The sequence below is a fragment of the Homalodisca vitripennis genome, chromosome 5, assembly GCF_021130785.1.
Source record: "Homalodisca vitripennis isolate AUS2020 chromosome 5, UT_GWSS_2.1, whole genome shotgun sequence".
NCBI classification, from domain to species: domain Eukaryota; kingdom Metazoa; phylum Arthropoda; class Insecta; order Hemiptera; family Cicadellidae; genus Homalodisca; species Homalodisca vitripennis.
Window position 1 is genome coordinate 115007767 of NC_060211.1, and position 16489 is coordinate 115024255.

The window sequence follows — 16489 nt, forward strand, 5'->3', positions numbered from 1 at the left end:
CTGCCTATTTTGTCTGAAAGGTCATAAGCCAGTTTTCTAATTTGAAGCACTATAAGGCTAAAGCCCAATCCTGCATTTCAACAATAAAGTTAAAAACACACAACTCAATATCTGAGGGAAAGGCGAATGGTCTGCCCATTTTGAGAACATGAGCATGATCTCGTCGTCATTTTGGCTAAAAAGTCTTTTAATGTATTATAAGGAACCCCAGAGTCCTTGCTTGCTTTGTACAGGGTTACTTCACCTGCCTTCACTTTCTTCGCCGCACTTACTAGATCAGATATTTCATAATTTCTATAAGTCTTACGTTTGCTTAACTTTTTGTCTTTAGGTTTAACCATTTTTAATTTTTAATCAAGAGTAAACTGAAATAATATGAATAATGATGTTCACGAAACACAGTATAATCAGGTTAGGTAATTTCGCAGTGAAAAATAAAGCGTAAGAGAAAGGTAAGGTAATTTCGCAATAGCCTACATTTCATTTCTTAAATATGCATGATCATATAACATTACTTATGCGTATGTATATCGATTTTATCAGGCAAAATAGCAACAAACTTTCTTAGGAAAAAATAAATTAACTATACAGTAACAGGAACATGTAAAATTATAGTGATTTTGCTAACAAAAACATCCTAGTTTCTAAGTTTATGGCTTATTTATTTTTTTAAATAGAATTATCAAACTACTATTAAATGAAACTGTTTCATGAACAACATGTACCACACCAGAACTTCTACCACACACACGTATTATATAAACTAAATCCACCAAACAACTATATACTCGTAAAACAGCACAACACTCTAAAAGAATTGTCAGACATAACCTTTAACTTTGTTTACAACACGAACTAGAACTAGAAAGCAGAACCGGCGAAACATGTGTTTCTTGAAAAGTAGACATCTTCCGCTACCTAGAGGCAAATGCATGAACTAATAACTTAACAGGCAAGTCTGTAATAAGAGAAACAGAAATTAATGCGAAGTTGCCCATACTGCGAAATAACCTTACCTTACCCTAGTTGTTTCCAAGTACTAAGTTTTGTAGAGACTCTATTTATATTCTTTTTTAGTGTATATAAGATCATTTTAGTGGATATTTTTCCTCACACAATTCTACGAATATGCAAAAGAAATGTTGCTAATAACAAGATAAGTTTTTTAGAAGTACTAAATGAAAGGTTCTGTTAACTGTCTTTTGTTAACGCTAGGCCGCTTGGTAGAAGTAAAAGCAAGCAGCAATGGAGGTGGTAGAATTGTATTGCTACAGTCAAAATATGCATCAATAAACGTATTATATGTTAGGCACTAGCTCAACCTCTAAAAATGGGCATGTTGTTTACATAGTATATCTACTATAAAAAAATTTAAAAATTATAAATATAACAAAATTTAGGCCAAACGTGAAATGTAAAAAACTGTGATTTGCGTTTTTTCAACTAAACAAAATATGAAAACACTTGTACTTCATTCTACAAATTATTATTAATAGAACACAATATTATGGTTGCATGTTTTATACTGTGGCCTTTTTTGTATAATAATGTTGAGAGTTGTGGAGTATTCCCGATTATGTATTCTCTTTCCTGCTCGTGTTTCGATTTCACATCCAAACACACGTGTCTTATGTACCACAGCCAAATGAGACTTGTGAAATCATATTACCTCTACTAAAGGTATACATTGAAAAACACATAAAAATGAGGAGTGGTGCTGTTTTCAGTCCCAACAACATCGGGTACTGGCAGTGAGACAACGGGGGTGAGTATTTTTGACTATGAACCGCTTAAGGCCAAGACTGGGATTACTAACAGAGCTCTGCGCCCGACCCTGGGACTTGTGGATCCTGTGCACACCCTCTCACTGCCAGAGAAGGTCTGCACATACAGTGGGTAAGTTACTTGTAATACAGTCTAGTAAAATAGTCCCATTCAAAGTGGTTTTTAACCGAAATAAATTGATAGATGAGGTTTTATTAAATACTATCCTTCATTCGGCCCATCAGAAGATTAATTAATGCATTCCATAAGCTGTTGATCCAGAAATCACAACTTCGCGTGAGTTATCGCTATATCCATAGGAATAGTTTATCCACTAGCTTACGTCGAATAACCTAAAATTGGTTTAAATCAATAAAAAAGTACAACAAAATTACTTGACCTTACTTTTCGATGGTATGTTTCATGTGAATTTTAAAATTGATAAAAATAAACCAATTATGATATTCTTTAGAATACGGACAGATACTAACTGGCAAATCAAATTAAAATTAATTCATTACTTCTCGTTACGGACCGCGACTAAATTCAACTCACTAACTGGCAAATCAAATTAAAATTAATTCATTACTTCTCGTTACGGACCGCGACTAAATTCAACTCACATTCTTTTTTATTTGACAAATTCAATTTTTTTTTAAAATATGGTCGTTTAACAATCACAAATGAATATGAATCGTAATATGTGTTGGTAACGCCAATATCGGTAGTGAGTGGACCAATAATTAGGCTAATATTTTGCTAGCATCTGTAACAAAAAATAATTAGTAAGCGTCTGTAACAAAATAAATGATCAATTTAATTTCAAATGCTTTAATTAACTTCAGAAGAGATATAAATGGTATCATAATAAAACAACCCATGAGTAGAATACTCACATCCGAGAGTAAAACAGATATATTACAACTTATCACACAGTGTTTAGAACTAGACGGTTGAAGCTTTGTCTTTTAAGGGAGTATAAACAGTCCTTGCTTCGATATGGGGACTGTGTGGAACACATTTTGTTCTGTTCTTTATAGCAAAGATAGCGCTACTATACTAAATCTTTTGTTCAGCGTTTTAATAAATTTTAATCTTATATTAATTAATAGATTTTTACGGATTAAATTTAAAACGTAGAGTATTTTTATTATTGTTAGAGATTACACAACATAACGTTTTTAATAGTTTTCTGTAATATACGCTGTTTATAACTCTGTTTCCTTCATTTGCTGCTAGATAGCGCACGACCTCAACGTTTCAACAGATTTTAGCTTTGGATCTTCTCATTGACTGATACATAATCAAAGGTTAAGTAAAGATTTATTTGTTGAAATATATTAATATTTTCCGCGCCATACAAGTGAGACAAACTTAAGTACATGATTATTGAAATCCCTAGAGTATATTTGTATATCGTGTACACAATTTTATTGTTTAAGAAAATGTAAATATTAAATATTTTGAAGTAAGGTAATATAACTTCAAAAGTTGATAATGATATACTGGTTTCTGAAAGTGTTTCTTTGGATATTTTTTACCCTTCACGCAACAGGGGTAAAACAACACGTCTTCATCCAAAGACGACCTACTTGAATTTGGTATTGTTCATTATAAAGCTCTTAAAGTCCTCCTATCTTGAAGTTACTAGGGTGTATAATTTTATGAACCATAATTTAAAATGTTTAATTTTTAACACATGTTTAGTTGAGCATGTCTTGTAAATTTACCGCGATAGGTGCGGCGCCTGCTCGTCTGAACGCGCAAACCGCCAGACTGCTGAGGACGGTGTCACTATCGTTGCACGATCCGCTTTTTCATACCGTGACCAATACTAAATTTTTTAGACCGGCCGATTAAGGATAAAAGTTAAGATTGTAATTTAATAACAACTTTTCTCATAATTATAAAACTAAATAATCAATCAATACAGTTCTATATTGAATACAAAATGTGATCTAAATGGTACAAAAATATTTCTAGTTATGAAGTATTAAAGTTCAGTTTTAAAAAACACTAAAAACCAGTACCCTTTTTCGTTGTTATCGACATAAAAACTGCAAGTTTTTGTTTGTAAACTATTAGCTTATAAGTCTAAACGCAGAAATAAATAAGCTAAATTTAAATACAATTCTAGTTATTGTAGCTCTACAGTTTCGTTAACCTTTTAATTTGGATATCTAAACTTGTCGGTTCATCACAAATCCCCAAGGCCGGATATGATACATATGTATGATAACAAATTATGTAAGCCGCCTGATTTCGCACAATTTATTAAGAATAATTGGCAGATAGTGGAAAATGTTCGTAACATATTGTTCTGAAAAACGTAGTGAAAGTATACAGCTCTTACACTTTGTTTGACAAGGTGACAGATCTTCTTGTTTAGTTTGACTGTGTGTATTTGGCTGTGTAACAGGTTTGACGTGTTCTGTCATGCACTGGAGTCGTTCACAGCCATTCATTATACTGAACGCTCACCTCGCCCTACCAACCCCATCCTGCGACCTGCCTACCAGGGACAGAACCCCATTTCTGATGTTTGGGCACGCTTTGCCCTCCAAGTGATTAAGAAATACTTCAAAAGGTAAGTTTATTTAAGTATGAATATTATAGAGGTTTAATAATGTAAAATATATTGCACAAGTTAATGCGGCACTTATAGCAAGGTAGAAACACGAAATATCGTACACAGATAGGTGATTGTTAAGCAGAACCTACTAGTAAAGCACAGACTTTTCTATCCTTTGAATTAATACTTTCCCCCATTATAACACCTTAATCCTTAACACCCTTAATTATCTCCATCCCAAATTTTTTCTCCTAATCTTATTCACTTCTACCAGTGTTACGAGTTATTCGTATTTCCCTATGTTCTGATCCCCTGTCACCTTCATTTCCAAATTACCTACAAATGTCCGTCTTCCTCTACCATTGACTTTAATTTGTTCCTAACCCTTTTTCCGTCATTACCTTCTGTCCTACGTTTTGTTACCACTTAATTCTTTCAAGTTGGGCTTGTTTCTGAAACAGATTGTCCATTTGTCTCACACTCTCTGACAGCTAGGTTACATGAGCAGGATCGTTTCCTGTTTTTAGCAGTTTCAACGATAAGGCAGCCTGCTCACCCATTCCCCCTCCACTCCGACTAGCAGGAAATGGTTATCTTTATCCTCCACCTATATCCATATCTCAATCATCCGTATCCTAGATCAGGCAAATTTTTAAATACATTTTTTAGTGGCAGCGCACCTTTTAATGTTTTGCAAGCATTCCTTTAGAAATTAGTACTTAATATTTTGTATACTCATTCCATCAAATATTTGATATTGTTGTTTACTTACCATTCTTCAGTTTATTTATATGTATATATTGTTGTTTACCATTCTGAAGTTTATTCATATGCCAATAAATAAAATTACAATTTTTATTATACATTCATTTTATGATCTAGGATGTTACAGTTGTAAAATTTTAAACTAAAACTTTAAGTTTGGCCTGTGGGAAAGTTGAACATGTTATGTAAAATGTGAGATAGAAAAATGATGCTAGAATAGGGTTTTACAAATGTACATAATACAAACAGAGAAGTAAATCTATTTCATAGCCATGTAACCATTTCCCTATTGGCTCAGATGGAAATAAAGGTAGATTTCCAATGTAGCTGTTACTTGAGTTTTTGTAACTATTCAATTTTCTTGTATTCTCTAAAACTTTTCAAGTGCTGCTATTTTTAAAATCTGAAGAGTTATGAAATAATTTGTATAAATAACATATGTAGCTTTAAATTGCTTGACAAATTTGTGTTGTTAATTCTGACATATGTTGTGAAATATTCGAGATCAAAATTTTGCATGAACTCGAGTGACCACCATCCTGACACTTTCTATTAGTTTAGACTAGCTGAAGAATTTATCCAAGTAATATGTAAGTTCAGTTTGAATTGGCTATACAATATTGGAATCATGTGTTCCCCATTATTCCATAATGATACTGTATATTATTCAAAGGTTTGTACCACCATTGTTAGAAATACTTTACGAAAAAAACGTAAAAATGTCATGAATGGCCTGAGAAATATAAAACACTGTTTGTTTTCCTTTAGAATGAATAAAATATGAGATATAACTATTCCTAATTCAAAACTTAAATGGTCGCCATCTTGAAACCTTAAGAAATATCGTGATACGTGTAAGAATAATAAAAGTTGTTAATACATGTATTAACTGTTAATACAACATTGTCCATACTGTTAATATGTGGTAACATTGTGGAAATAGTGGTGAACACTGTGTTTCCATAATTTCTAGCCAATTGAAACTAAAGTTTGTACTAAGATAATGCTTACACATTGCTAGGATATGTTTTTCAACAATAATAACGTCATGTCTCATTCAATACAAGGTTTCAAGATAGTGACTATTTACATTTGTGCAACATTTCTCAGGTATTTTACGAGATAAATCAAAATAAAATGTTTTAATTTTAAGCTTTATTTTGATTATTCCTACACAATTTTATAACTTCTAGTTGCAAGATGGTGGTTATATATAATTTTAAAAATTAGTGTTCATTTCTCAGTTGTTATATATTCATTATATGCCCAAACGAATACAGGGTTTATTCAAGTATTCTGCTCAGGTCATTTTCAATAGCATGTAATTTTTATTTTTCATTAGGTTTTATGATATTGGCTGTACAAAAGCTATATATAAATAAGTCTATATTTGAATTGTTATAAGTAAATATGCTAACAAACATAACATATTTTTGCTTCATACCAAAGGAACAATATCTTAAAGTTTCTGTAGCGTTCTGTTACACCTTGTATTGAAATGAGGCTTTATAAAAAATGTCATGTCTATAAGTCAGTTTGTTTTCGAGAGAGCGTGCGAACAAAAAGACAGACAAAAATTAATGATGACAAATCCCTGTCAGTCATCCTCGGAATAACTTCTCATGGTTCTCTTCAGAAAGCTGCATTCTCTTCATGTTTGCCTATTTTCAATTATGGCACCAAACAAGAATCCTAAATGTGGCATATGTTCTTGAAAGGTTACGCCAGTACTGGTGGAATTAGATACAAAGGAAAACATAATAATTGGTACCATTACAATTGTGCAGGAAAGGATAAAGAGGATTATTCATTTTTAAGGGTGAATCATCCAAACTAATTTGTAATAAGTGTGCCGAACAACTTTTTCTGTGAATGAACAAACTAAAGATCAAGTGGATACTAATATTTTGGACAGTGAATGCAGATGTGAGTGTTCTGAGAATAACAAAACACACAGGTCAAAAAGTATTTGAGTTGACAAAAAACCAACTTGAAATTAGAAACCAGTTAAACCTCCTGGAGTTAGAAAATATTAAGCTAATGTCTAGCTTGGCTAGCTATAATAAGCAATTGAAGATATTTTCACATAAACATAGCAACCAATCCTATTCAAATTTGTTTAATCAAACAAAAATAATTCCTTAAGCTCTTATTCTATATTATTAAGTTGTTCAGTTATAGCTAGATGTGTAGCAATGGTAATTTAGGCATAAACAAATTGCTGAAGGCTTTTGGTTGGTGACATTTCGGCTGAGTAAGTGGAGTGTGTTCAAGCAAACCAAGTAGCATAAAGAAAAGCAATTATCTTATGAAAAAGCAGTCACATAAGCGTTTATCCCGTCCAACACCTTTACTCTAAACCCAAGAATTCCAGATATTCCAATAAAGCATGATCTATTTTCCAAAAAATATTATTTAAAATTAGAAAAGTAACCTTGAAAGAAAAGTTTTTGACGTGACAACAACAATTAGGTTGCGGCTCGGAGTCACTCATGAAAAAGTGTAACGCCCGGTAACGTTACGATGCCCGTCCAGTGGGTCCGCCGCACGGGATCCGCACGGGATAAAGCAGGTAACTGTGGGTCCGCCGCACGGGATAAAGCAGATAACTATGTTTATTCGTGAAAATGTGGAGTGCTTAGATTCGTCATTTACAACAACTACAACAATAAAGGTAAATAATTGTACACTGATATTTCATTATCGTAAACTATGATTGATTGATTAATTGTTAGATTGACACAAAAGTTGAGAAACTGAGTTTATAGATTATGTCATACTATTGACAAATGTTGATAGTGTTAAGTAAATTATTAGTTTAAATCACTCTGCAATCAATCGTAATTCAGTCGATTGAGAAGAAACAGCGCGTATTGCTAGTCAAACATTTAAAATAACAAATTATAACCTCTAACCTGTCATAACAGTGCGACCAAACAAACGAACTAAACCGACCAATCACCACGCGCGGAGTTAGAATTTAACTGTGTTTAGCAAGAATTTCAAATTCCAATTTTAGTAAATGTTTTATTCAACTTTACCATTTACAATAACAAATTTTAATTAATTTCAAATTATGTACAATGTTTTAGTAAACAAAATATATTTCTATAGTTAAAATTTGTGCAATTCTTATTTTCATTCAATTCCTTGTTCCTATTGTGCAATTTAATAATACGGTATTCATATCAATAAATATTCTACCGAGAAAAAGACGTTGTCACGTAAAATCTTCGCCCGTAAAACCGACTTTACAGGCAACCATAATTTTTTTTTCATTATCTTCCTTATCATATATCATGGTTTATGTTATTGTGATTTATATTTCCCTTCCAATCTTTCCTAACAGATTTTTTTGAATATTTAGAATAAGTAAATAAAAATAGAATCAATAGGCTCCACAACCTAATAAGTTCCATGTGCCTGAACTGTTTCGCGTGTTCGACAAGAACCAAAATTCTCATAATTCTGCACCCATTAAAAACTCAGCCATGTTTGTTGTTTATCATCGTATCTTGACGAAATTATGATTTTTCCACTTTTGTATTATTATTTAATTTGTTATACAGAGCAGTGTACCAGCCTGATGACCTTGAAGCTCGGTCCAACATGCACCTGGCCTCCACCATGGCAGGAGTGGGGTTCGGTAACGCAGGGGTTCACCTGTGCCATGGCCTCTCTTACCCAATCTCTGGCAATTGTAAGACCTTCCAGCCTAAGGACTATAGGTAAATTCATTATGTATCATGTTTATTTGGGTGCTTATATTTTGTTATTTTTATCAAAAGTGCATCTATCCTTTCGAATTATTGGTAAATAGTGTATATAAAAGAGTCAAGAACATCAATAATGTACATACTAATTTTGGAAAATAAACCAGTAGAGAATAATGTATACAGATAACAATAGTTTCAAACAAAAAAGCTACCTACTATTGGTTTAACAACGGGAGTTTACTGAACTAATTACTTGCCACCTGCACATATTATAAAAAACCAGAAAAAATCTCAAACAATTTGAGAATATACATAGAAAACAACAAAGCTACAAATACAAGTTCAACAAATAGTGTTATCAAGTAAGTACAGTTTATCCATGATATACAGTATGGTTTTAGTTTAATTAAAAAGACAAATATTTAATAAGTAGACAATACCCCATAGTATCAGACAACATAGTTATGGATACAATTAATGGATAAGGAACTGTCTTATAAATGGGTCATTTACCAAACTTAAATAGCTTATAGTTAAGTTCTTAGTGAATAGTTTATAATAAATAGGTATTTTGAACATAGTAATGTGTCTACTAAGTAACCTTCAATCTAGATAGAATTTATTTTCCTTGTACTTTGTATTTAATCATATTGTTAATGATGAAATACTGAGTAGTTTGAATACTTTGAACATCATATTGAGAATAAACAGAGTGTGAAGAAGTTTTGCCATAAATTACTAACTTAACAATATACAATACAAGCTGAATATTCAGAATAAGAATTTTGTTATGTAGGGATACAATATTTCTAAATAATATGTTGTTTTTATAGGTATATTAGCACATACCTGTGGTTTCGTCCACAATTTCTATGCAACATTCCGAGTATTTGTTTGAATAGCTCACACGATTTCAGTAACACTTGAACTACTTTAGATCAATGTAGAGGAACTGTAAAGTCGAAGTTCATAGTTTTCCTAGTGAAAGCACTTGTGGTGTAATATGATAAGGGTCCTATGATTTTTTTAAAGTGGAATTCGTTGTATGTGAATCCGGTAACCATTTTACAGTGTTCATGACTGAGAGGGTCAGAAGTTAAGCATAAGTGTGAGTAATTCTTATTTTCAGGTTTTGCATTTCTAGTTCGAATAATTATATTTCCAACACAAAATTGGAGTTTGCTATTTTTTCACAAGAAACAAAATAAATATACCTATATATAATTTTGTAATAAGGTTGAATTCAAAACAGTATAGTTTTCTAAATTGTACGGATATTATATTGTTACTGAAAATTAAAAACTAAAATCAACATCAATAATAGTAACACATTTCAATACTTAAATTATGACAGTTGTCATCCATATGTAAAGACAATACATGATACAGTAAAGTTCTTGTTTCCCAATCCATGTTTGCTATATCATACTATTTCCTCAGTCCAGTGTAGGAATTATATCAGTATATACCAAATAAGAATTGTATATCTCATCAGTTAAAAATTGATGTGATGTCACTTGACGATTTCTGTCATAAAAATTGCATTTAGTGTCTTTTGTATTGCTTCGTGACTCAGAATAAAGAAATTGGTTTGCTTAAGATGTTTAAATAAGAAGTGTTGATACTTTTTATATAAATACAAACAAATTGAAAATATTGGTTAAAATAATTAAACATATGGTCATGCTGTTATAATACAATATTTAAACATACATTTGAATCATTTAAATGGCTCTTTGAATTAACATTACACAACTTTAGAGACCAAGAAGTGACGTTTTGCTGCTTTAAAGACCAGTGATGCGTAGCCCGGAAGGATTTACGAAATATGCATAGACCTATGTTCATGCTAGGAATCCTAGGAATGTCCATGTAAAATATCAGTAAAATCGGCTGAATAGTATATACGTGAAAGCAAAACAAACAAAGGCACTTTCATATTTAAAATATTATTAGGATTAGGATAAACTACATGATCTATGAAAGGGTTATTGTTTGAATTATTTTGTTTTAATAAGTCATTGTATCATGTATTTTCAGCACTGATCATCCCATGATCCCACACGGTCTGTCAGTAGTCATGTGTGCTCCGGCAGTGTTCAAATTCATTGGAACTGCTTGTCCAGAGCGTCACCTCGAGGCTGCAGAGATTCTTGGTGCTGATATCTCCAATGCCAAAAAAGCTGATGCAGGTATATCACATGGTCTTGTAAATTAGCTGGCATACTCTTAACTTCATCTAAACCCTCTTTCTTAAAGCCCTCTTGTCTGCTAATTTTACCCACACCCTCTCCTGACATTTCCTACAATCCTGAGATACGAAATATAGTGATTGAAATCTTTAATAATCTCTGCTGAAAGACAAACTGATATCCCGTAACTCACTTTAACTATGTAACAACCATGCCTTGTTTATTATTACTAAATCAACCTTCTCCAAAAGATAACTGTACCTATTTTCTATACTAATTAACAGATGATTTCTTGAAAGCAGAATGTAGATGGCTCTTTTTTTTAAATAAATTTACAATAATTTATCACTTATAATATACTCATTTTGGTGTGATACTCAAAATTTTATTTCTTAAAAAAGTATTACAAAATGAATTATAAATCAAAAACTTTATTTAATTTATATAATTGAAGTATTAATAATAAAAATAATAGTTAAGATTATTATTATAATAGTTAATAGCAATTCAATATTACATTTTTTGTTTTTATTTTAATCTATCTCAGTTTAGGATATACTCAATCTTGTTTTTTCGGAATGGAAATTATCTTGTTTGTCAACACAGGAGGCTGATAATGCAAGTTCTGTTCTCTCTCTCTAGGTTGTGTGATGGAATTATATTTTGATACTTAGCAGGTTCGGGAAGGAATTGTTGAACTATTGTATATTTAACTAAATTCTTTACTGAGTGTGAGGTTAAAATATTAGTAACCGAATAACCTATCTTTGAAATGTTTTATTCGTTGAGACTGGCTAACTAACACTTGCAGATTCATACTCAGACCAGTTTTTCTGACAATTTTACCAGGATAATTTTTCCACCACCCGTCTATTTGAAGGAACAATGTCAAAGGACGAGATAGCTCAATCTAATAACTGTAACTTATTACTGAATCTTACTACCATTCAGGGGCACAGCGGCAGGACATGACGGGGCATGCCAAAGCTGAGTACGGCCCTGAACACACCAATGTTTTATTGAAATACAGTACTGTCTCTGTACTAAGTTTACTAAATATAGGACAGTAGAATAGCACTATGTATTTCAGTTATCATTATTTATTCATTTTATTTTAACTCCACTTGATGACAACATATAAATTTACTGATATAGTTATGATATTTGAAGAATATTTTTGATGATCATAGATGTGGTATTACATTGTGGACTCTCTTGTTGGCGACATTTATGTGTCTGTATTTGTGTTGTATTCATATAGACATAGACATATCTTTATTTTGAATAAAAGTACAGACATTGTGTACATCTCAACTGTCAATGAACTCATAAATAAAACTTATAATTGTCTAGCTTATAATAAGTCAACAGTTAAATACAAATAACCTCCAGAACCTAGACAGAGAGGAATTCCTGTATACTATAAAACTCTCTCTCAACTAAAAAGTTTCTTAACAATTTACTAAAGCCCTTTAGTTTCACCCATTCACTACACTTTTTTATCATCAGTTGGAAGTTTGTTAAAAAAATAGACCAGTGAAATCGAGGTTTCTTTTGGAAAGTGTAAAGCGATGACTAGAAATGCACAGGTCACTCCTGTGCCTAATTGTATACCTGTGACTTTCCCCAACAGATGGTGTACTTTTAGGTTGGCTCATCGCTGACATTATTGATTTGTGGATGATATTGAAGGCAAGGTGGGAAGATTTAGTAATCGGAAAATGCCTCTGCATGATTTCAGTGGGGGTAAGCCATTAATGATGCGCACAGCTCTTTTCTGGACCAAGAAAATCTTGGATGCATGCAGAGAACCACCCCAAACCTCAATTCCATGAGTCATATTGGAGAAAAACAGCCATGAGTAACACATTGATATCTATAAGGGGTTTCAATTTCCTAAGTGCTTAACAGGGTCAACCCATTACAAAGATGAGAGACATGGGAGGACCATGATATCCCACTATCCACAGTCATACCTAGAAATTTTACTCAATTACATTCTCTAATTTGAAATTCACCCAAAGAAATTATTTCTTTTTTTTATTTAGAGTGAGACATCGCATGAAACAGGACTTTTTCATGTTGTTAAAAGTTTGTAAAATGAGCCAGCTTATGAGCGATTGTACTGATTCCTTGACTCTTGTCCTGTAAATTGGTATGTGGGGCCCCAAAAAGCAGGGTTGTGTTGTCTGCATAAATATAGATTTTGACAAAGAGAGATGTGCTGCAAGATCATATATGTACTTTTCAAGATATAATGAAAAGTAATGGTCCAAGCATATTGCCTTGGGAGACTCCATATTTGCATACTGTGTGCTCCAATCGAATCTCTGAAACCTCCACAGATTGCATCTGGTTTGAAAGATATGAATGAAACCAATCTAGGGTAACTCCATGAACACCATAATTCTCCAGTTTTTCACAGAGTATGCCATGGTCAACCGTATTGAATGCCTCTGAAAGGTCACATAATATCCCCAGGGATAGTTCATGCCGCTCAAGATTAGAGATTAATTAACACTTCAGGCAAGAATCTCCAAACCAATATTACTACCAGCAAACTCCTTCAATTCTTTGCTCAAAGATCCTATTTTTTCCTCTGATTTTTTATTAATTTTTTAAAGGAAAGGACCGTTCAAACAATGTTTGAATGGTATTCGAAAAAGATTACAATTTTTTGTTTAAATCCCCTATTTTGTACAAAAAATTCCAATCTACACGTGGCAAACTATTCCTGAAACAAAATGTATTTTTTAAGACAAAAATCTTTTCATTACAAGTAATTTAGGTTTTTTACAATAAAATTTTATTTTTATCATTACTAATTGTAAATCATGATCTGATAAGTTTAGTACAGTGATGCATTATACTATTTCAGAGTCTAAATTAGTTATAACATTATCAAAAAGTGGTTCATTTTGCTCAGTAATTCTAGTTTCACAGTTGAGTAGTTCTTTAGGATTAAAAGACATGAGTAAGTTTCTTAATTTTAAAACATTCGAGTCATTTGAACACAGAAAATGTATTTCCCAATCTCCACAAAATAAAATATATTCATTATCTTTCAATAAATAAGACAATAGCCTTTCAAATGCATCAATAAATTCTTGTTGAGAAATCTTTGATCATGTTGAGTCCATCTAGCACAATATACTTGATTTTTGCTCCAGGCTATGAATAAACGAAAGTGTCAAAATGATTCTCCAAATCCTTCATATTGACTGATATCTTGAACTTGACTGTCTGCTAGTTTCTTCAGCCAATCTTGATGGTTTTATTTTGCTGTTCAAATCTTATGATAAACTATTATTTTTACATCGTTAAATATCAATGAGAGTGAGTTTCCTCTAAATCTTTTATCTGGAGTTTCAGTAACCTTATTTCCTCTTCAGCGTTTTCTTCATAGCATAATGATTCCTCAAGACTTTCTTTTTTTTCAGTTTCAATTAAGTTTTCTTGCAATTTATTTCCTTCTGACAGCTCAGTAAGAGTTTTTTAAAGTCATTATTGACTGTGGTTGAAGTGTCAATTCTATTTAAAACACCAGTTATATCCAGAACCAAGTCAGCAATTGCTTCAATTGAATTGCAGGACATTGCTCCAAAATTTTGAATAAAGCTTTAGGGACTACTTGATTATGGTTTCAGGAAAATGCAAAATCATACATTTGTATCTTTAGTATTGTTACTTTTCAAGTAAAATCACTACCAGAGAGAATAGATAAATAAAGCAAGATAATACAATATGTCCATAGAATCATTGTTGCTTACTTTAGTGTCCTAAACCCTTTAATTTGTCTATAAATTATAAACCTGATGTTTACTAAACAAAAACACGCACATGCTTTATGTTCGTAGTTCTTAATAAGATGATAATATATATATAAATGTAATGTTATCACTAAAACCTAGCAGCCAACAAAATGTCATGAAATTTAAAAAATAAACGTAATTAACAAAGACATAGTACATCTAGGGAATTTGACAGTTTTTTGTGGGATAAATACACAACTCGCATCAAAAGTTTCTAACTTACTTGTTTAAAAATTTTAAATCTAAAGAGCTGGGCTAATTAAGTTAGTGGATTTAGTGAAATTAATTGTGAGAACAAATTTAAAAACATAATACTGTATTTGTGATTAAATTATGTCCACATAAAAGTATATTCCATTGTATAAATTCAACACCTTTTTATTTCTTCCTAAAATAATTTATTTATCATCATGATTTGTCTATACATCATATCATAATATATAACCCAGCCACCATTGATGATTTGAAATAAGAAATAACAACAGCTATCCAAACTTTTATGCCTGATATGCTACTGAGAGTGTGGAATGAGTTTGAGTATCGGGTTGATATTGCTCAAGTGTCTGGAGGGGGTCATATTGAACATCTCTGAACTTGTTTTTGAGTGAAAAAAAAAAATGTTTTTAATACTCTTTGTAATGATGTATAACAGAAGGTTATACATATATGGTGGCGCTCCATCCTGCTGAAGTATGAATTGTTGTGCTTCTTGTTCGAACTGAGGGAACAGCCAATTCTCCAACATCTCCAGATAATGTAGTCCAGTTACAGTAGCACCTTCGAAAAAAAAGGGACCAATCACTTTATTGGCTGAAATTGCAAAGAAAACGTTTACCTTAGGCGAGTCACGTTCATGCTCAATTGTTTCCCGCGGATTATCAGTGCCCCATATACAGACATTGTGCCGGTTGACTTTCCCGTTAGTGTGGAAAGTAGCTTCATCACTAAACCCAATCTTTGAAACGAAAGATTCATCTGTTTCCATTTGAGTAAGGATAAACTCACAGCAATCGATTCTTTTAATCTTATCAACTGCAGAAAGGGCTTGAACCAATTTTAGACATTAACAATTTTAGACAAATTGATTTAGACAATTTTAGGTTCCATTACTAACCTTTTTCTCCATACAGTTGTTTGTGGAAGTTGCAGCTCTCTGCTAGCTCTTGGAGTCGATTTACCTGGGCTATGAACAAATGCTTGTTGTATGTGAGCTACATTTTCGTCACTCGTGCGCGGCCGTCCAGAACTTATCCCTTTGCACGAACACCCATTTTCTATAAACTGTTTATATCAACGTTTGATACATCACCTATCGGGAGGTTAAACACTATACTTCGTTCGAAATGCACGCTCAACAACTATCATTGATTAACTTCTGCCGTACTCAATAGCACAAAAAGCTTTCTGTATAGCAGTCGACATCTTAGCATCAACTGATGCGAAGGCCTTGTCAACAGCACCTCAAGTGAACAAATGAGCTATGAAACTTTAGAGCTTCCTTAATTCGCCGACAAATATTGCTTAGCTCTCCTTTTATTCCCCACAGAGTTATAAATTACTAAAGTTGTGGTATTCGTTTTGAATCACCCTGTATAATAGGCATAGAAGAAAAACAATGAATGCAATATCTATTACTTGTGTAATTAACTTAACTGTTAACACTAGTAA

The 16489-nt window shown here is 32.3% G+C and overlaps 1 protein-coding gene across 1 annotated transcript in view; it reads left to right on the top strand.

Annotated features, from left to right (window-relative positions):
• The window catches only part of LOC124362749 (hydroxyacid-oxoacid transhydrogenase, mitochondrial-like), a 31411-nt gene that overhangs the window by 13280 nt on the left and 1642 nt on the right, over window positions 1-16489 (top strand). The window contains exons 5-8 of the mRNA XM_046817498.1: window positions 1728-1896; window positions 4184-4351; window positions 8671-8829; window positions 10858-11009. Of these exons, the coding sequence (XP_046673454.1) occupies window positions 1728-1896; window positions 4184-4351; window positions 8671-8829; window positions 10858-11009 (648 nt within the window). The remainder of the gene's footprint in view (window positions 1-1727; window positions 1897-4183; window positions 4352-8670; window positions 8830-10857; window positions 11010-16489) is intronic.